Source organism: Haliotis cracherodii, unplaced genomic scaffold (assembly GCF_022045235.1).
Source record: "Haliotis cracherodii isolate W230 unplaced genomic scaffold, xgHalCrac1.p SCAF_2, whole genome shotgun sequence".
Classification (NCBI taxonomy): Eukaryota; Metazoa; Mollusca; class Gastropoda; order Lepetellida; family Haliotidae; genus Haliotis; species Haliotis cracherodii.
In genome coordinates, this window is record NW_027266275.1 from 30,198,146 (window position 1) to 30,219,248 (window position 21,103).

A 21,103-nucleotide genomic window follows, 5' to 3' on the forward strand; every position below is an offset into this window, starting at 1 on the left:
AGGTCTGTTTCAGGAGAACATAAAGAGCTGTTTCAGGAGGACATAAAGAGCTGTTTCAGGAGGACATAATGGGCTGTTTCAGGAGGACATAAAGTGCTGTTTCAGGAGGACATAAAGTGCTGTTTCAGAAGGACATAATGGGCTGTTTCAGGAGGACATAAAGAGCTGTTTCAGGAGGACATAAAGAGCTGTTTCAGGAGGACATAAAGTGCTGTTTAAGGAGAACTTAAAGGGCTGTTTCAGGAGGACATAATGGGTTGCTTCAGATGGACATCAAGGTTTTGCTTCAGGAGGACATAAAGGGCTGCTTCAGCTGGACAAAAAGGGCTGCTTCAGGAGGACAAAGGGCTTTTTCAAGTAGACATAAAGTGCTGTCTCAGGTTATTATAAGGAGGAAAAGATCCTCTATGCATGGGAAACAAACTGACAAGAAAAACAGATTTCAAAAAAATATTTATTGAAGCATCTCATTATCTCTGACTGGTTTGACAACAAATTATTTCATCACGGCGCTTAGTTCTGTCCTTAGAAATAACATTATTGAATTGAATTTTACATTATATTTTACATCTGACATTCGAAATATACATATAGCCATACATTCTGGTGGTAAACCTACTGAATACAGATAAAGAAATTCAAACATGGTATTTTCATGCTTAAAATCAATGATTTTCTTACAAATGTAAATAGAGTTGAAAACAAATTTTATAGAAAAGTAAACAAACAATTGTCTGATCATGCTGATGGAAATCTTTAACTCAAAAGAACTATTTGAAATCCTTTGAACATATTGCATCAAATATCAACAATATGGCACTCAAACCAAGGTTAATACATGCAAATGTGGAAATTAGTACCGCAATATCAATAACTTGTGGCAGTGATAGACTATGTCAATAGATATACTGACAGTCCAGACCCTCGTAAATCCAGAAAACCCACCTTCTGAACCATTACGGCTGGGCATGAATACTAAGTTATATTACTCAATACCATAATTCTTTAATCCAAAAATTGGTTAACCTGGGCGATTTTATGGGGAATGCTACCATCCAGATCAACACAATTTTTCACTTCAAAATGTGAGTGGAATTTTCATTGCCTTAAACAGATCATGTCATATTTTTGACATCCAAATGAAATATAGTTACAATATTATCAGCACAGCAGCTGAACAGGAAATATGAACATGTCAAGGTTGCACTGCACATTATTTGCACACTGATCACTAGTTTCTTAGCCATTCAAATGACTATCAAACCTGCATTCCCATTATACAGCGAAATGCACACTCCTGTAATTAAGTACCACACTACCTGATGCCCAGCGGTAGAAACTAACAGTTTCAGTCCACTAGTCCTTATAATGATAACATATAGCAAAACCCTTAAAAATGGCAAATTTCTACTAGTCCTTATGATACCTTAATTTACTATTGGGCAGTTTAGCCAGGACTATAGGACCAGTGCCAATTTCTAACCCTGGATGCCACATGTATGAGTGAGTGAAAAGGGTTTCAGGCCACTTTTAGCAGACTTCCATCTATGACATAATGATCTGTACTAAACATTCTGTATGTATGTATGTTGTAGGATGCTACACTGTATGTAGCTTATTATTTGGTTTATGGATGCAGCTTAGAGAACCCCTGTTACCCTTGCCGAACTAGGTTGGAATTTCGGAGTTCTGTTTTGGCTGGACTGACGAGTCTATGCACAGTCCAATCAAAATCGTGTAATGAAATGGACATCAAGTTCGTAAACTGACGGGCAGATATGAGTCGACTGCAGGATTTGCAAAGCATGTTTACCGCCAACTGGGCATCAACAGATCTTATCAAATCTTTTCATGTTTTAATCAAGGTGATCAAGTAATGTGATGCAATTCTCAAGGCAAGACCCATTTTGTTACAATATAGATCTTGATTGTCGATCAGATCATCTAGACTGGGCTCTGCCATTTTCTTTATAGCAAATGCCAGAAATATAATAGGTGGAATCTGATTGGTCAAAAGGAGGGGTACAGAAGGGATGCATCTAGTAATAGCCACTGGTGGTGCTACAATCGAGCCACGGAATTCCTGACTAGTTTGGCAAGGGTGGATGCTCGACTTATATAAGAAACTAACTCCCTTGCCTCGGGAAGATGCACAGGATGCGAAGTCAGAAGAAACAAACTGTTCCAGATTGACAGAATCACAAGCTTCATAATGAAAAAATAATAAAAATATCATGGAGCTTTCACCAAGATATCATAGATTTAAGATTAGCATTACTCATGAAAGTACGAATCATAGAAAATGTGTGTGTGTGCGTGTGTGTGTGTGTGTGTGCGTGCATGTGTGTGTTAACATCAGCACATACTGATGTGTTCAACAACCCAAATATTTAAAAGATGATCAACCACGAAAATAAGCAGTAGTTTGCATATTTTGGGCAAAGAACTGGATTCCACAGTAAAATCTAAGTTCACAGTAAAATCTAAACCTATGTTTTGTGCAGAAAGTTACATTAAAACAACAGGGTTTGCCCCAACTGGGCAATGAAACAAGCCTGCTTGTCAGGGAGGTAACAGACTATAAACGTCTGGTTTCCATCCTTGCCGAACTAGGCTGGGATTATGGAGTTATATTTCTGCTTAACTAATGAGTCTATGCATAGTCCAATAAAAATCACATAAAAAATCAACATTTAGTTCGTAATCAACATGGTGACTGCCATGAGGATTTTGGTCAATTGTGGGATTTGCAGATGACATGTACCGTCAACTGGGCGTCAACAGATGTTTTCGAAATCTTTTCATGCTTTAAGTCAAGGTGCTCAAGTGATTTGATGTACTTTCCAGGGTAGCACCCATTTTATCACTGAAAAGACATTGATTATTGATCTGATTGTCTCGACTGAGCGCCGCCATTTTGTTTGAAGTAAATGTAAGTGGTATGAGATGTGAAATCTGATTGGTCAACAGGAGGGAAATAGAAGGAACATAATTCATAATTGCCACTGGTGGCGCTTGTGCGATGAAATTCCAGCCTGGTTCGGCAAGGGTTTAAACTGGACTCTTACAGTTAACTCCCTTGCCACGGGAAGACCTACAGCGTAGATCTCACTCTACCATGCACCCCTGGTTAAAAGCATAAGCACTATCAGTGAGTAGTATGATGTCTTGGAACAGCATGGATACCAAATAAAACAACAGGTGATGCATGGTTTCACTATTATTGGATGTTGTTCACAAAATGATTACAAAGGGACATGTTTATTTGTGACATAAAATCATAAACAAATCGTACACATCACACAATGTCTACCACAATAAGTTATTCATGACAATAATTACGTGATTTTTACATACCTTATGAATTATACACACATTTATTTACATTTTCAAGTCATTTACAAAAACATGCAACATTTACAGACCAACATGACAATGACAAGCCAATTGGTATGGATGGTATACTTATTACTATTGGTACACCAAGACACTGCTAGAAGACTGACATCGTCCTAACTATAGTCCTCGCCACATGAAATAGAATCACAAAGCAGATTCACATGACTGACGATCCTCAGTCAGATTGTAACCACGTGATCAAAATGTGATCATATGAAGATGTTTATTGCCAGGAAAATGGATATTTTTTTAAAAGCGCACTTTTCATTTCTAATCATTACTGTAAGTAATATTCCTAATTGCTGTCAAGACTTGTTTTCATTTGATAAGTATTAGCACACATGATGCTATCTTTGTTAATTAATCATTTCAAGTGATTCTATTTCAAGTGGTGAGGACTATTGTGGAACACAGGTGGGTAATATTGGCTACCTTCTTTATGAGGGCTCAGTGAGTGCATAATGCATTGTGTCTTTGTCTATAATACTTCAGCTATCTTAGATCACGATGACCTGTAGGTTGCACAGCCTTGATATCAGACTGTCCTATGGATCGGTGGATGAACAAGTCACCAGTATCCCATGCCTGTTGTAAAAGTCATCTGATGAGGATCTGGGCCCTCTTGCACAAAGCAGTGTTTGTGCCAAGTCTATAATAAATATGTTTGCTATGGTTATAGCGTTAAGACTGCTTTGTGCAAGTAGGCCCTAGTGGTTACAATATATGTCAACGGGCTGTTGATGTTGATTGATCATCTTAATGGACCAATGGTTCATATTGCCAGGACTATTTACAGCCTTCGGTGATATTGCTGGAATATAGCTGACTGTTGCTCCATCCACTGATGTGAGTGTGACCCTTCATCTGTGCCTTGGGGGCATGCCTGAAACCTATGATTGTGGGTTCAAATCCCCGTTTGCCTGATTATGTTTCTAGGTTTGTCAGCACAATACCCGTGCTCGTGGGTTTCACCGAAGTGGTAAACATCCGAGACCTGCATCACTTCGGGCTTTCCTCCCACATTAAGCTGACACGCTGTGATAAAACTGGAATACTGTTAAAATCGGCATTAAACCCAACTCTCTCACTCACTCACTGTGCTATTGCTGTTTTTGTTGTACACACTGCAGTCAGAAACATTGCAGAAATAACATGGTGGCATGTAAATAAACGAGTGATTGATATAAGCAACAATCCATGCCATTGGGGTGCGATGACATCCAACCAAGTCACCGAGTCTGACAACCTAATCCATTCAGTCAATAAGCATAGACTGCTGAGGCCTTATTTCAACCAAGAATCTCCAAAGGGCAACATAGTAGCAATATCGGGCGCCACAAATTCATGTTTCAATGACAAAATGAAACTGCGTCTATAGATTTCTCATAATGATTGGATGATTCTCATAAAATGGAACATAGTTAATGAAATGTATTGATCATCAAAATGTCATTAAAATTGTTGTCAGCACCAAACTGGGACAAAAACAGAGATGGACAATAAACTATTACACAACTGATCCTTAAACATTTCACCGACTAATGGGATGAAAATCACGGGATTTTGTTGGTAACTGGATGTAAGATTAAGACAATTAAAATGAAATATATGGTTTTAAAGCACTGGTTGAAAATTATCACTCAACTGGACACCCTCCATACTTCCTCATGTTCATGGATACTATGAGGTGAATGCTTGTAAACTGTGTAGGCACATAAGCTTTGAGACCCCTTACCCAGTGTTCATTACGAATAAGTGAGTTGCGTTTTATGCTGATTTCGTTCCAGCAACATCTTGGCGGGAGACAAGATATGGGCTTCAGATATTGTACCCATGTGAGGAATCGAACCCAGGTCTTCGTTGTGAGGAGTGAATGTTTACACCGCTAGGCTTCCCAGCCACCTTGTGTTCATTTGAGGCTTGCGGATTGCAAAGATGTGGGCCAACATTGGTAAACACACATACCTCATGCATGGAGACATCACTATAACAAATGTGATGATTTTTACAAAAATCAACTCCCGAATTAGTGTACTGCCTGCTCATCGAGTAACTATTCAAATAAAAACATAATATAGAATTCAGATACTAAATATGGCTGCCATTATATCTTCATAAGTCAGGTGAGCTACAGGGCCTTGTGGCTCTGTGTTTCAGACTCCATTCCCAGCGGCCATTGCACCATTCTCAAGCTTTCAAACTTCACACATTAAAACTACTGATAATCCACCTTAATTATGAAGAAATGATAAATTATGATATCACTAGTCAGAGATACCATAGATGGGATTATTCATACAAGGTTTCAGCTCCATTGGCCTGTAGTTTCAGAGAAGAGGTCAAAAAGGTAAAAGTTAACAATGGACGGACAACCAGATGACAAAGCAGTCAAATGATCTAAAAATGTGTGGAAATGTACACCTTCAACTTCTGAAATACTCGATCTCATTAAAATCAGACTTTAGTTCTCTCTACCGCTAAACAAAGATCTGAGGACATTCCATTAGGGGTCACGTCAGAACAACCTTTCATCTGACCAATCAGAGTGTCACTTACCAGATCATGAAAGTGACAGTCGGAATGTGATTTCTGATCATGCAACCTCGAAAACTTTAAAACGGGGTATTTCAAATGATTGTTACGGGCTTAATGACTGAATCTATAAAATCTAGACCATGTGTTATTCAAGCATGTTCTTTTGTTCAGGTTTCAAATTTTATGTGAGAATTTGTCAAAATATGTTTCGAAGCGTAGTCACCAATTTGAAATTAGTACCGTAAAGCACGAGAAAGCTGCCTTCTGATTGGCTAATGTCGACTTCTTGTCAGTAATTCCATTGGTCAGTCAGAGTAACCTGTAATGGGATGTCCTCAGATCTTTGTTTAGCGGCATTGGCTGCATACTATCGTGTCACCAGTGTCTGTTGTTGACTGTAGACAATATATTCCCAGTAATGAAGAACAAACAGAGGTAAACACAATTATGCGGGTAGGGAATACTTATTTTGTTACACATTATTGGTGCTTTTAATTGCAGTGGTTCAATATTTCACGCTAACACTTAGCTGTGATACGTTATTTCTCAACAGTACTGATATCATGAATTTGCCAATAAATTGAACATTTTATTTGAAATGTCTTTTTTCCCTCATGATTATCATTTTTATATCAAAATCAGAATTCTATGTTGTGAATTTATAGAACAGCCCCAAACTATCAAGAAACGTCCGTTATGGTCCGTCTCACAAGTTGTTACCAAGTTTACATGTCACAAGAATATGAGCTGCAGTCCTACTTAATACATACAAACACATAAATTTGTCAATGATATGGCTTAGTCACTATTAGATTGAAGTAAAAATGGGTCAATTCTTATTTCGATGAAGTATGAACTAATTTACATGATAATTATCAATGATTTTGAAAAGGGTGGAAAAATTACATGTGATCTGTGAAAAGGTGGTGTGAATTACCTGTGACTAGTTATTGGGCATAGCTATTCCCTACCCCCACTTAAGGAACTGTTTTCCAAATAAAATAGTTCATGAGAAAGCCTGAAGGGATAAAATAACACAAACTGTACAGTACTGACTAAAATGTCCCACACAACATAAACATCTAAAACTAAAACAATTTTTAACAAAGTGGTGTACGAGGGTATTTCATTAATTGACACAATGATTCTACATGATGTTGACAAGTTGGATAGAGTGTATACCAACATTTCGGAAACTCCTGAAACGGATATAATCGTTTATGATGAAAATATATACTACTCAAAACAAGTGTAAGAACACCCACAATTGGAATAACTGGTTTCCATGCAGTGTTTTACTAAAACATGTATGAACAAGTTTGCAACATGGGTAATTTTTTGTCTTTCATGCAGATGGTAAATTATTTCATGGTTATTATGCGATGCTGACTAATATTGAGACGTGAAATCTCTGCACATCGTCCAGCTGCCGATGAAGGATGTTACTGCAAATACCTAGAGGTGTGGGAGGGGGTACGCAATCAAGCCATGCTCCCTTGTTGGGGGAGTCAAAGTGGGAGTGGGAGTTGTTGGGGTTTTTTTTTTTTGGGGGGGAAGTTTGGTGCATGTAACCATATAATTAATCACGGAAGGTTCTTTTTGGGTGTAATCATGACAGGCTCTCTAGTAGCGAGTTGAGGTGGGTAGGGAGTGGGGGAGTGAGTGGGTCATCTTGCCAAGGCAAGGGAGTTAACTGACTATAACATTCCAGTTTCCGCCCTTGCCGAACTAAGCTGGAATAATGGAGTTATTTTGGGGTTGCCAAATCCAATCAAACTTACGTAATGAAATTGACATCTAGTTTGTAAACAACATGAGGACTGCACTTTGCGAGGTAAGACCCGTTTAATTGCAATAAAGATCTTGATTATCGATCAGATTGTCTTGATTGGGCACCCCCATTTTGTTTGAAGCAAATGCAAACGATGTGAGAGGTGGAATCTGATTGGTCAGTAGCAGGGACATAGAAGAGACACAACTCGTACTAGCCACTGGTGGTGCTACAATTGATCAACAAAATTCCAACAAAGTTCAGCAAGGGTGGAAACTGGACTTTCACAGTCAGCTAACTCCCTTGCCTCGGGAAGATGGAGTGGGGTAAGTTTGGTGCATATAATTAATCAAGACACACCCTCTACAAGGTGTAATCAAGACAGAAGTGAAGCCACACTAAGGACTGGTGCAGTCAGTGGCTGCCAAGCTATATCCACTGTGACACTCCATGAGGATATTGCAGCCTCCCTTGTGTATGTGTGGAGACAGGTGGGAGACACTGGCTTTTACAACCTACTTGTTGATTATAGCTTCACACAGCCTGTATTTAACCCTTTCTGTATGGATGAGTGAGTGAGTGAGTGAGTGAGTTTGGTTTTACGCCGCTTTTAGCAATATTCCAGCAATATCACGGCGGGGGACACCAAAAATGGGCCTTACACATTGTACCCATGTCGGGAATCGAACCCGGGTCTTCGGCATGACGAGCGAACGCTTTAACCACCAGGCTACCCGACTGCCCTCCTCTGTATGGAGGAAGGAAGACTGGGGAGTCTACTGTGTACACGACTACAATCTAGCTGCTACATCACTACACTACCACAGATTGACATAGCTACCCACATAATGGCGTTGCCACCTCTGTCTCGTCTAACTTCCAGCCTCATAAATTAGCATTTACCTATAGTCAGAGTGCAAAATAACTGCTAGCCCATGCCTAGCAAAATTTTGTCGGGATAAATATTCTCAAATGTTCCAAACCAAACTGGCTATTGATCTTGTTACAGTAAGTTTTAATGTTTTATTCACTCCTCTTAGTTGACCGAAATAAAAAAGTTCTTCCATCTAATCAAATTAAATTGGTAGTGAATTGACATTGCGAGATCAGAAATACCAACCATCATAACGTTTGACTCATGAATTGCAGGTTGGAATTATTTTATCGATACCTTCACAGAATCAAATTTCTTGTGAAAAAAAGAATGTCACTTTTTTAAGCGAGTGAAGTTTGAAACGGGACAGCAATATTTTGAGACTATTTCACACACTGCTTATACTTCTGTAGTTATGGTTGATACATAGCCAGACAACCGCAAACACTCATTACAGGAGTCTACAACATGGTCAGGGTGGGATAAGATGGCCGACTGACTCCCTTGGTGATTATGATACATGTCTTCACAAGTTTATGTTTATCACAGCTTCATTCAATCTGGCTGACGTAAACTCCATTTGATGCCAGTCACTTATGGTGTATTTGCCTTGTAATCAGGCTCAATCACCTTTTCATCCGGCGTGATATCAACCTCCACTTTTTCTTCGTTGCCATGGTTACTGTCGTCAAGGTCTCCTTGGGCTTCCAGACTTCCCTCACTGAAGTCATCCCCTGTAGTGTCTGAATCAAGGGTGCCTTCAAATGCTGCCACTATGTATTCAAACAGGTTCTTCTTTGGTTTAGCGTTCCACCATGTCTTCTGCATAACATTGCGGCTGTACTGATCAATGAGCTGCATCACATTGCCTGAAACACAGAGTGAGTGAGTGAGTGAGTGAGTGAGTGAGTGAGTGAGTGGGTTGGTGGGTTGGTGACTGGGAGAGAGTGAGTGAGTGAGTGAGTGAGTGAGTGGGTTGGTGGGTGGGTGACTGGGAGAGAGTGAGTGAGTGGGTGAGTGAGTGAGTGAGTGAGTGAGTGAGTGAGTGAGTGAGGGGGTTGGTGGGTGGGTGAGAGTGAGTGAGCGATTGAGTGAGTGAGTGAGTGAGTGAGTGAGTGGGTTGGTGGGTGGGTGACTGGGAGAGAGAGAGAGAGAGAGAGAGAGAGAGAGAGAGAGAATGTATGCGTGTGTGTTTTTGAGAACGTTACAAAATAATTGAATCTATTTGACCAAGCAATGCTTTATGCCATAAATGTATCACGACATGCAAAGAGTCTGGATTGTAGTAGAAGTTTAGAACTATGTATGAATCTTTGACATTGTTACTATTAATGTTTCGGTGATCATTTACTGCTAGAATAACATTTGAATTAGCAGAGTAAGTTGACTTAAACTTGCTGTGAATTGGCCTGACCCTTGTTCAATGCCACACTCAACAATATTCAAGCTACATGATGGCAGTCTGTAAATGATCAAACCTGGACCATGATTGACATCATGAATATCAAACTATGCCATTGGGACACAAGATCAACCATCAACCAAGTCAGCAAATCGGACCACACTATCCCACGTGATACTAATAAGAAAGAATCGGGTGATCGCCTCTAACAGGTACAAGACTCTCCAAGTACCATCCTTACTTGGCAGTGAGATGGGTGTAAACAGATGGTGTAGGAACTATTCTAACAAGGCTAACCATGGGGAAATTCACATTAAAGGTTGTGGCCAATATGTCTGACAGGCTGGACAACTGAAGGACAATCATATATGTATAAGTCCCCTACAGTCAAGCAGCAGAACCCATTTACTTCTAACTACATAACTGACATACATACCAACTTCCAACCCGTTTTCATTCTTGATGAAGGCATGTATTTTGTACAGCTGGTCCGTCAGGTGATCGTCATCAAATGTGAAGTAGCAGACATCCCGCTTGGCAACTGATGCGGCCATCATTTGGATGAGAGCTGAACACAACATGAACACTTTGTGAGCAACTTTTCAAACAATTACAAGCCAATGATAGCACGAAGGGTCACATTTCAGGTCTGGAAGTGAAATTGAAAGATATCTTTAAGAATAACTGGGATTATTCCTTGCACTAGAGTGGCAAAGACATGGTAAAAAAACTCCCAATTGAAGAAAATAAGAATTCAGAAATGTGCCCAAATGTTTAACCAAATATTTTCCCTAACTTTGAAATCCCAGATAAATCCCTACTAAACTGTATGCAGTACAAGTGGGAGTCCTACCTTTCAGACTCTTGTCCCCTCCAAAGGCGCCACACCCCCAGTTGCCGGTACAGACTGCCGACAGGTTTTTGGCGGACTCCTCCCCACAGTGGAATCCCACATACGCCTGCGGCATAAAGAACTGGGTGAGTAGAGATACATAGCTGCTGATATTCCCCGTAACTGTTCATCATGAAGACTTTGAATACCATCACACAAAACACTCTCTGACAAACATAATACTCCTGACTAACAAGGTAGCGATTAAGGAGGATCCCGACTAACAGGGTAAGGAATAAGGAGATCCCGACTAACAGGGTAGCGATTTAGGAGGATCCTGACTAACAGGGTAGCGATTTAGGAGGATCCCGTCTAACAGGGTAGGGAATAAGGGGGATCCTGACTAACAGGGTAGCGATTTAGGAGGATCCCGTCTAACAGGGTAAGGAATAAGGGGGATCCTGACTAACAGGGTAGCGATTTAGGAGGATCCTGACTAACAGGGTAGCGATTTAGGAGGATCCTGACTCACAGGGTAGCGATTTAGGAGGATCCCGTCTAACAGGGTAGGGAATAAGGGGGATCCTGACTAACAGGGAAGCAATTTAGGAGGATCCTGACTAACAGGGTAGCAATTTAGGAGGATCACCTCTAACAGGGTAGGGAATAAGGGGATCCTGACTAACAGGGTAGGGTATAAGGAGGATCCTGGCTAACAGGGTAGCGATTTAGGAGGATCACCTCTAACAGGGTAGGAAATAAGGGGGGTCCTGACTAACAGGGTAGAGAATAAGGGGGATCCTGACTAACAGGGAAGGGTATCAGGAGGATCCTGACTAACAGGGTAGCGATTTAGGAGGATCACCTCTAACAGGGTAGGAAATAAGGGGGATCCTGACTAACAGGGAAGGGTATAAGGAGGATCCTGACTAACAGGGTAGCGATTTAGGAGGATTACGTCTAACAGGGTAGGAAATAAGGGGGATCCTGACTAACAGGGTAGAGAATAAGGGGGATCCTGACTAACAGGGAAGGGTATAAGGAGGATCCTGACTAACAGGGTAGGGAATAATAGGGATGCTAAACAAACCTTGTTGAGTTCTCTCTGCACACACCACTTCTGGAACTGTTTCTTCCTGTCTCGGATAACCAATGCATCTATAGCAACCACTTCTGTATGAAGACGGCCATTCACATCCCTGTTAAAGGAGAAATACATCTCCAATTTTAGCAGGTAAATACTGTAAGCATTGTCAATTGTCACAATCAGACGGTGAGCGAATGCTGTAAATAATCAAATCTGGGCCAGGCAAAATGGTGGTTGACAGCATTAGCAAGGATCCACACTGATGGGGTAACATGACACGCTATCAGCCAGGTTCCACATTGTAAGCACCCAATCCTTCCCAATGCTCTTGGGACATATTCTACCGTGAACAGTAGGAATAATGTTCTTGGTGCCTATTCTAAACAATAAGGGCTTTCACTAGCATTTCAAGATAAGTGCCTTTGTCTGGCAAAATCAGAAAAACAATTGTGATATTGTTCAAAATTGGATTTTTTACAATTGATATTTTCAATTGATAAATTCCGCAGACTCCTAACATTGGCCTCTCAGCAGGTCTAGATAAATCCCTGAAAAGGTGTTGATTAAAACAGGAATCTTATCAGCTCAAAGTTACTTACTACTGTACACCATATTTTCTATGACAGCTCTACACATAGTTCATGTGCCATGGTCACAGCTAAATAACAGAAATACAAGAGAGAGGTTGACGTACCTGGGAGTTTGATCTTGGAAGTCTCCATTCCAGGTGAAGGAGTCTGCATAGCCCTCGTACTTGCTGAACTGTTCACAACCTGCAGGTATGGCAGTGTGTGAGTGAGTTGGTGCAGCACAGCTTTCAACACTGCTTCAGTAACTTAAGTATTCACTTCAATATTTTTTGTGTTTATGGAATAAACATAAAACTTGGCGTGTACCCAGTGTGAATTTGTGTACATATATTTGTCCCATATGCGTATACATAATTCAGCATAGAAATTTACCTAGCATGATAAGACTCTCATTCTTATCCAGCACCTCAGTGAAGAGTCGTGTGATGATCATCTCGGGGCAGATGAGGAAGCGGATCTCCTCCTGTACTGCCCCCATCCCCAGCACTCCGCCCCCAATGTACTTGTTGGCGAAATCCACCTGCAGGGGATGCACATTATCAATATTTAACAGTCAAACATTTGCTCACAATTTTTATACCCATCTTTTACTCTGATATACCTTTCTGATGACACCTCCACAGAAGGTCACCTCAGATCAACCATGACTGAACTTTGACTGCACAATCTCAGTGAAAGATGCGTGCGTTCTTGAGCCAATTAGATGTCAGCTTCTTAAAATGATATGGCTTAATTTCTTTACCACCTCGATTCAGAGATTTTGGAAAATTGCCCTCAATAGTACTACGGCACTTGGATGTATAAAATTTCAACAACAATACAATAGTGTGCGTAGATTTTTTTGCATTCGAATTCACTTATTTTGGTTACTATGGGAACCATACTGATCATAAGATTAGAACCTCTTGAACATATTGTTGAAAACATGCACATGATTTTTTTAGCTTCATTTTTCAGTGTATTCTGAGGAGATGACGTTTACAGTGCAAGGACATGAATTTGAGAGAACATAGGAGCCTGGTTAATGTCAAAGGTCAAATCAAGGAAAACAAAATGATTTTATGAAAAAAAGAATACATGTGTTGAGCCACACCACTAACTACATATACACTAAATTTCATTGTATATTTAACAGAAATCTCCCTTCTCATCATCCTCTATTGTCTCACCTGTGACATCCCCTTCCATCATCCTCTATTGTCTCATCTGTAACATCCCCTTCCCAATATCTTCTATTGTCTCACCTGTGACATCCCCTTCCCAACACCTTCTATTGTCTCACCTGTGACATCCCCTTCCCATCATCCTCTATTGTCTCACCTGTGACATCCCCTTCCATCATCCTCTATTGTCTCATCTGTAACATCCCCTTCCCAATATCTTCTATTGTCTCACCTGTGACATCCCCTTCCCATCATCCTCTATTGTCTCACCTGTGACATCCCCTTCCCATCATCCTCTATTGTCTCATCTGTAACATCCCCTTCCCAATATCTTCTATTGTCTCACCTGTAACATCCCCTTCCCATCATCCTCTATTGTCTCACCTGTAACATCACCTTCCCATCATCCTCTATCGTCTCATCTGTAACATCCCCTTCCCAATATCTTCTATTGTCTCACCTGTTACATCCCCATCCCAACACCTTCTATTGTCTCACCTGTGACATCCCCTTCCCATCATCCTCTATTGTCTCACCTGTAACATCCCCTTCCCAATATCTTCTATTGTCTCACCTGTAACACCCTCTTCCCATCATCCTCTATTGTCTCACCTGTAACATCCCCTTCCCATCATCCTCTATTGTCTCACCTGTAACATCCCCTTCCCATCATCCTCTATTGTCTCACCTGTAACATCCCCTTCCCATCATCCTCTATTGTCTCACCTGTAACATCCCCTTCCAAACATCCCCTATTGTCTCACCTGTAACATCCCCTTCCCATCATCCTCTATTGTCTCACCTGTAACATCCCCTTCCCATCATCCTCTATTGTCTCACCTGTAACATCCCCTTCCAAACATCCCCTATTGTCTCACCTGTGACATCCCCTTCCCATCATCCTCTATTGTCTCACCTGTAACACCCCCTTCCCATCATCCTCTTTTGTCTCACCTGTAACATCCCCTTCCCATCATCCTCTCTTGTCTCACCTGTAACATCCCCTTCCCATCATCCTCTATTGTCTCATCTGTAACATCCCCTTCACATCATCCTTTATTGTCTCATCTGTAACATCCCCTTCCCATCATCCTCTATTGTCTCACCTGTAACATCCCCTTCCCATCATCCTCTATTGTCTCACCTGTAACATCCCCTTCCCATCATCCTCTATGGTTCCAGCTGAAGACACATGCAGATTGCTAAACTCGGTTCCCAGCTCATCCCACTTGGGAAATCTTCCAGGAGCAATGACTTTCCGCTGGAATGTGACTGTACCTAGGGGCACTGCAAGGGTTGTGAAAGATCATTCAAGATACTGTACTTAGGGGCACTGCAAGGGTTGTGAAAGATCATTCAAGTTACTGTACTTAGGGGTACTGCAAGGCTTGTGAAAGACAGAAACAAGTTACTGTACTGGGGAACACTGCAAGGGTTGTGAAAGCCAGTTCAAGTTACTGTCCTTAGGGGCACTGCAAGGGTTGTGAAAGACAGTTCAAGTTACTGTACTTAGGGGCACTGCAAGGGTTATGAGAGACAGTTCAAGTTACTGTCCTTAGGGGCACTGCAAGGGTTGTGAAAGACAGTTCAACTTAGTGTACTTAGGGGCACTGCAAGGGTTATGAGATACAGTTCAAGTTACTCTACTTAGGGGCACTGCAAGGGTTATGAGATACAGTTCAAGTTACTGTACTTAGGGGCACTGCAAGGGTTATGAGATACAGTTCAAGTTACTGTACTTAGGGGCACTGCAAGGGTTATGAGAGACTGTTCAAGTTACTGTACTTAGGGGCACTGCAAGGGTTATGAGAGACTGTTGAAGTTACTGTACTTAGGGGCACTGCAAGGGTTATGAGAGACTGTTCAAGTTACTGTACTTAGGGGCACTGCAAGGGTTATGAGAGACAGTTCAAGTTACTGTACTTAGGGGCACTGCAAGGGTTATGAAAGACAGTTCAAGTTACTGTACTTAGGGGCACTGCAAGGGTTATGAGAGACAGTTCAAGTTACTGTACTTAGGGGCACTGCAAGGGTTATGAGAGACTGTTCAAGTTACTGTACTTAGGGGCACTGCAAGGGTTATGAGAGACTGTTCAAGTTACTGTACTTAGGGGCAATGCAAGGGTTATGAGAGACTGTTCAAGTTACTGTACTTAGGGGCACTGCAAGGGTTATGAGAGACTGTTCAAGTTACTGTACTTCAGAGCACTGCAAGTGGCATGAAACCAATAGAATAGAGGGAATATTATCATCAAATAGAACTGATGATAGTATATTTAATTCCTTACATTAGTCGGGTTTAAACATCAGTTCTTGCATTGTTACTGAGGTGATTGTAATGGGACATCAGGTACTGTTATGACAAGCATTCACAATACTACAAATCAACTTTGGCACCACTTCTCACCTACCTTTGTCTGTTACTCGTTTAAAGTAGTGGATGACACACTGTAGTTTCTCCATTTTCCTCCGACTGGGGTGGCCCTGGAACAATCTGCAAGCAGTAGTTATCATACCATGTTTTGTTGGGTACAGTGCAATACAAACCTCCATTCTTGGGTACAAGTTTTTGGGCAATTGCTATTTCAAGTATCGTGAACAGTAAAAAAACCTACAGTAAACTACGGTTATAACGAAATCAAAGGGACCACTAATTTTAGTTCGTTATAACCGTAGTTCGTTATAAGCATATATATACAGAATAACGACAGCAAATAGTCGGGACAATAAAGTAAGTTTGTTATATCCGTCAATTCGTTATAAGCGTGTTCGTTATAAACGTAGTTTACTGTACATCGTTTTGCTTCAGGTGAATGAACAGAAGATAATTAACATGGTCAATGAAAATGTGAAATTTGTGATTAAACATGAATTGAAATATAGATTTCCCATTTCAAACTTCCTGTTACTCTTGAAATTGTCATTATAGGCAGAGATGACAAAATGACAAACGATAAATTTATTATTACAGTATTACCCTTGTGTGCTTGGCACAGCATATATAATACAATTTCATTCATAAAAAATGATAATTACAATATGGAAACACACTCCACTAAAAATCCCTAATTTATGTTACTGCCATATTAACCTTTACTACAATTAGAAAACAAATAAAGATGGAGATACAAGCATTTGCTAGCAGGAATATTGCCAGACAAGATTCTATCTATGTTAGGCACTTTGGATCACATACATCTAAAGACCATGTTATGATTTACAGATTACAGATTCAGTCAGCTCTTACAAGTACAGAGTGTTGAGATGAAGACCTACTTTGATATTTCTCAAATTCCAGTATAAAATAGCTTTTACTTACACATTAAAGTTGATCTCTGGGTAATTTGAGTACTCTGCATGCCGCTGTCTTGCATTCCGGCGGGGAAATGTACAGAAGAAGGCATTGGCAAGAAGACACGCTACTTGTTGTTGACTCATGGTTATAGATTGTGGCTTGCCTTGCTTCAGCAGTGGAATAGGCTGGGAATACATGATACCAACAAGTGAGTGGGTGAGTCATAATGTTAGGACAATATGTCAGCTTTATTGTGACTAGGTGAAGTAATGCATTTATAGTTTCTAAAAACCCTGTCTAAGGACAGTAACATTAAACAGTAAAAAAACCCTGTGACATCACAAATTTGTATTTAACGCTATTTTGAAAAGAATTTTAAGAACAGGCTATTAACAACGACACAATATAAAACTCAGGCCATAGTTCGCCAGCAATCAAACGTACGCCATCTTCCTAGGGACCATGGGGGCTTAAGGTACCTCTGCTACCTGCATGGTGCACTAGCAGGACTGACACCAACTCTCTAGCTGCGCATTATAATACTGGTAGATATAAAAATTATTTGAATGACTATGGTTCTATGAGACCCTTGAAGGGGATGATAGTTTTACACTACTTCAACCCCCCATCCAGGGCACAGACACTAACAGTCTCGGTTAAACATGATAAAACAAAGAATAGTTGGTCATGTATTTATAAGTCACCTCACTCACAAATTGCAAGGGGTGGTCGGGTAGCCTAGTGGTTAAAGCTTTCGCTCGTCACGCCAAAGACCCGTGTTCGATTCCCGACATGGGTACAATGTGTGAAGCCCATTTCTGGTGTCCCCTGCCGTGATATTGCTGGAATATTGCTAAAAGCGACGTAAAACCATACTCACTCACTCACAAATTGAAAACGACTCATTTATTGGAAAAGAAGTGATTTACTTATAAGCCAGGTAAAATGTGTGTGTGTATGTATGTGCCTCTGTCTGTGCATGTCTGTGTGGGCATGCGTGTCTGTGTGTGATTGTGTGTGATTGCGTGTCTGTGAGAGAGTGTGAGTTTCAAATCAATCAGACAACTTTCTGATTAATTTATCTGAAATGCAATGTTACACAGTATTAATGCTTGACTTTGAAACCCCATCATGAAACCCCTCCCCTCATGCCACCCAACTCCCCCAACTCCGTCACTGAATCAAAACAGTAATCACTAAATGACCACTTACCGTTGTGCACAGCAAAGGTAGTTGTAATGCTAGTTTTACCATCTTGGGAAGAGTGTTGGCAAAAAAGTCATTACGTTCTTCTTTCCTGATAAACTGTAATAAAAGATATTAGTAAAATCTAAATATTTTTTACATTTGTATACTTATCCTGCATTACTCCATATTGCATTTACTGCTGTCTTTGACAGAGAGACGAACTGTGTGAGATCCAGCTGCTGAAGAAAGTTGTTTCCATCTGTCTTGGAAGCAGCGCCCCCTCCCACACAGTCGGCTCGTGACCCGGAAGACATGACGTCATGTCAAAACACATAACTGCTTTAACATAACATCGGAAACTTCGTGGGGAGGAAGCGGAGCGCAGGGGGGCACTTAGACTTCGTAATGCAGGATAAGTATACAAATGTAAAAAATATTTAGATTTTACTAAATTTTTTAACTTATCCTGCATTACTCCGTATTGCATCTTTATCAGACGGCACGGCCGGTGGGCATACCTTCAGATGTGAGCCAGAAGAAAACCCTCGACAAAGGTCCGATGAAATCGCACCGCATGGACAAGAGATGACCAGAACACCAGCGACCATTCCTGTCGAAGGAAACGAGGGTCGAGGCAAAAGAGGGAACCCGAAATAACAGAAACAGTAAGAGGCAGGAATGCCAAAACTAAAACTGACCTAAGAGCGAATGCGGAACGCAATAGAGCCCTCTAATCTGGGGTGATAAACACCAGAGAGTTCGACGGGCCCCGCTCAGGGTAACGGAGAATCAGTGGCGTCGGGGGTTGGTGACCTGTTGAGCTACCACCAGGGGACCAAAGCTATGAACGCCGGCGACATCTTCCAAGGCTACATCACGGAGGTAGTGGTTGGCGAAAACGGTGTCAGATCGCCAAAAACAGCCTTCCATGATCGATTTGAGGGAACAGTTACTGTGCAGAGCCATGGTAGACGTGACCGCCCGAATCTCGTGGGGGTTGTTAGCCTTGGGGGGGTCCAATCCGGCGACTTAATAAGCTTGGAGGATGACCGCCCGGAGCCACAGGGAGATAGTATTCCGGCTGACCTCCGACAGCGACGAAGGGGGAGAGCGGTAGGAAAAGGCGTTTCCTAGACTTACAGCAGGCTTTAGACCGTCGCAGGAAAACCTTCAGGGCCCTAACTGGGCATAATAAAAGCTCCTCCACGTCGTCGGCACCCACAATCGACGAAAGGGGAGGGATGGTGAAGGATCTATCAGGCTGTCCGGGGAGTTGATTCTTTGCGATGAAGTCCCAGCACAGCCCAAGATGAACTGCTCCATGAGTCCCGCGTTCGAACCGGACCCGAGAGACGTCGAGGGCGTGGAGCTCACTAACCCGGGCGGCCGTAGCCAAGGCCAGTAGAAACACCGTCTTCTTCGTTAAGTCGTAAAAGGAAGACGTGTGGAGTGGTTCGAAGGGAGCCTCCCGAAGAGCCTTTAAGACCACATTCAGATCCCACGCAGGTGGTCTGAACTTGGCTTTCTGGTCGTCGAGACGAAACGAGCGCAGCAACGCCTGGAGTTCGGGAATTTTCGTCATTCTCCGGTCGTCCGGGATGGCAAGGACGGAGTTAATGGCGACCAGGTACGTGGAGATGGTAGAGCCTTTTAATCGACGCGTGCTGCGCAAGTACAGAAGAAACTCAGCCAGGAACTGCGGTGATGCCGTCATCGGATCCTGATGCTTGTCAGAGCAGAACGCCTGGAACGAGGACCATTTATCATCATATAGTCCCCGTGTAGATGGACGATGGGCGAAAGCAATAGCCTTGGCCACTCTAGTCGAATAGCCCTTGGCTCCTAGGGCTTTTTGCAGATGTGCCAGGCGTGCAGATGAAACCGAGCGGGACTTGGGTGGGGCAACCGACTGTGTGGGTGGAGCAGCAGGTTGGACCACGCTGGCAGTTTTAGAGGGTTGTCTCTGGCGACGTTTCGGAGGTCGACAAACCAACTTCTGGCCGGCCACCAAGGCGCGACCAAACTGGCGGGAAACAACAATACGCTCGGAAAAACCGTGACGAGAGTCACAACCCGAGCGAGAAACGTTACCAATTAACAATAAAATGAAGGCAAAGGTAACAAGAAACAGCACAGCAGACTTTTGTCGGAGTAATCGATAGAAAGTCAGGACCAATAAAGCTTTAATAATTCCACTGAGGGATACAGTTCATGTCCGATCCATGTGGTTGACAAAGCAGTTATGTGTTTTGACATGACGTCATGTCTTCCGGGTCACGTGCCGACTGTGTGGGAGGGGGCGCTGCTTCCAAGACAGATGGAAACAACTTTCTTCAGCAGCTGGATCTCACACAGTTCGTCTCTCTGTCAAAGACAGCAGTAAATGCAATACAGAGTAATGCAGGATAAGTTAAAAAATTTGTAAATTTTATATGAAATTGTTTACTCACTTATCCTATCTCACAATAATCCTTTCTTCCTTCTTCTTTCGATGCTATGTGGAAATGTTCTTGAACAAAGTTTCCAGCTTCTAAAAACAAATCACCAAAACACATCCCGGCGTCACCATGGTCACCATCCAAAGAAACGGGTCATGCACTGTAATACGTGCATAGCGACCTACACGACCTGATCATGTGAATAATCCTGCGACATCATTAATTTTCTGAGCTAACAGGCTAGAGGGCCTGATGTGAAGGGCATATGGCGTATGAAATAGGATAAATATATACATATACAATTTGATGTAAAATTTACAAATTTTAAACCTTTTCTACCTCACACTTGGATGTTGGGGCTCAGATACCCTACCCTGTTGTAGACTACAAACTTAAGACAGTGAAGTTCGTGCGGGGCAGTGACACAAATAAATAACCTACAACACTTCCTAGAGGAGTAGAAATGGTCGTTCTCCATTCAAGACAGGCTGGGTGAGGTTTCTTATTTGTACTCATCTTCCCTCAAACA

At 41.8% G+C, this 21,103-nt stretch overlaps 1 protein-coding gene and 1 pseudogene across 1 annotated transcript in view; both read right to left on the bottom strand.

The window, feature by feature from the left end:
* Positions 1-5,410: 5,410 nt before the first annotated feature.
* LOC139467968 (poly(ADP-ribose) glycohydrolase-like) overlaps positions 5,411-21,103 on the bottom strand; it is a 29,253-nt gene continuing 13,560 nt past the window's right edge. The window contains exons 11-20 of the mRNA XM_071249585.1: positions 18,161-18,253; positions 16,973-17,133; positions 16,065-16,147; positions 14,798-14,940; positions 12,863-13,010; positions 12,595-12,673; positions 11,904-12,012; positions 10,835-10,940; positions 10,418-10,549; positions 5,411-9,448 (exon numbers count right to left, since the gene is read on the bottom strand). Of these exons, the coding sequence (XP_071105686.1) occupies positions 9,174-9,448; positions 10,418-10,549; positions 10,835-10,940; positions 11,904-12,012; positions 12,595-12,673; positions 12,863-13,010; positions 14,798-14,940; positions 16,065-16,147; positions 16,973-17,133; positions 18,161-18,253 (1,329 nt within the window). The 3' untranslated portion in view covers positions 5,411-9,173. The remainder of the gene's footprint in view (positions 9,449-10,417; positions 10,550-10,834; positions 10,941-11,903; positions 12,013-12,594; positions 12,674-12,862; positions 13,011-14,797; positions 14,941-16,064; positions 16,148-16,972; positions 17,134-18,160; positions 18,254-21,103) is intronic.
* On the bottom strand, positions 19,006-21,090 carry LOC139468893 (uncharacterized; annotated as a pseudogene).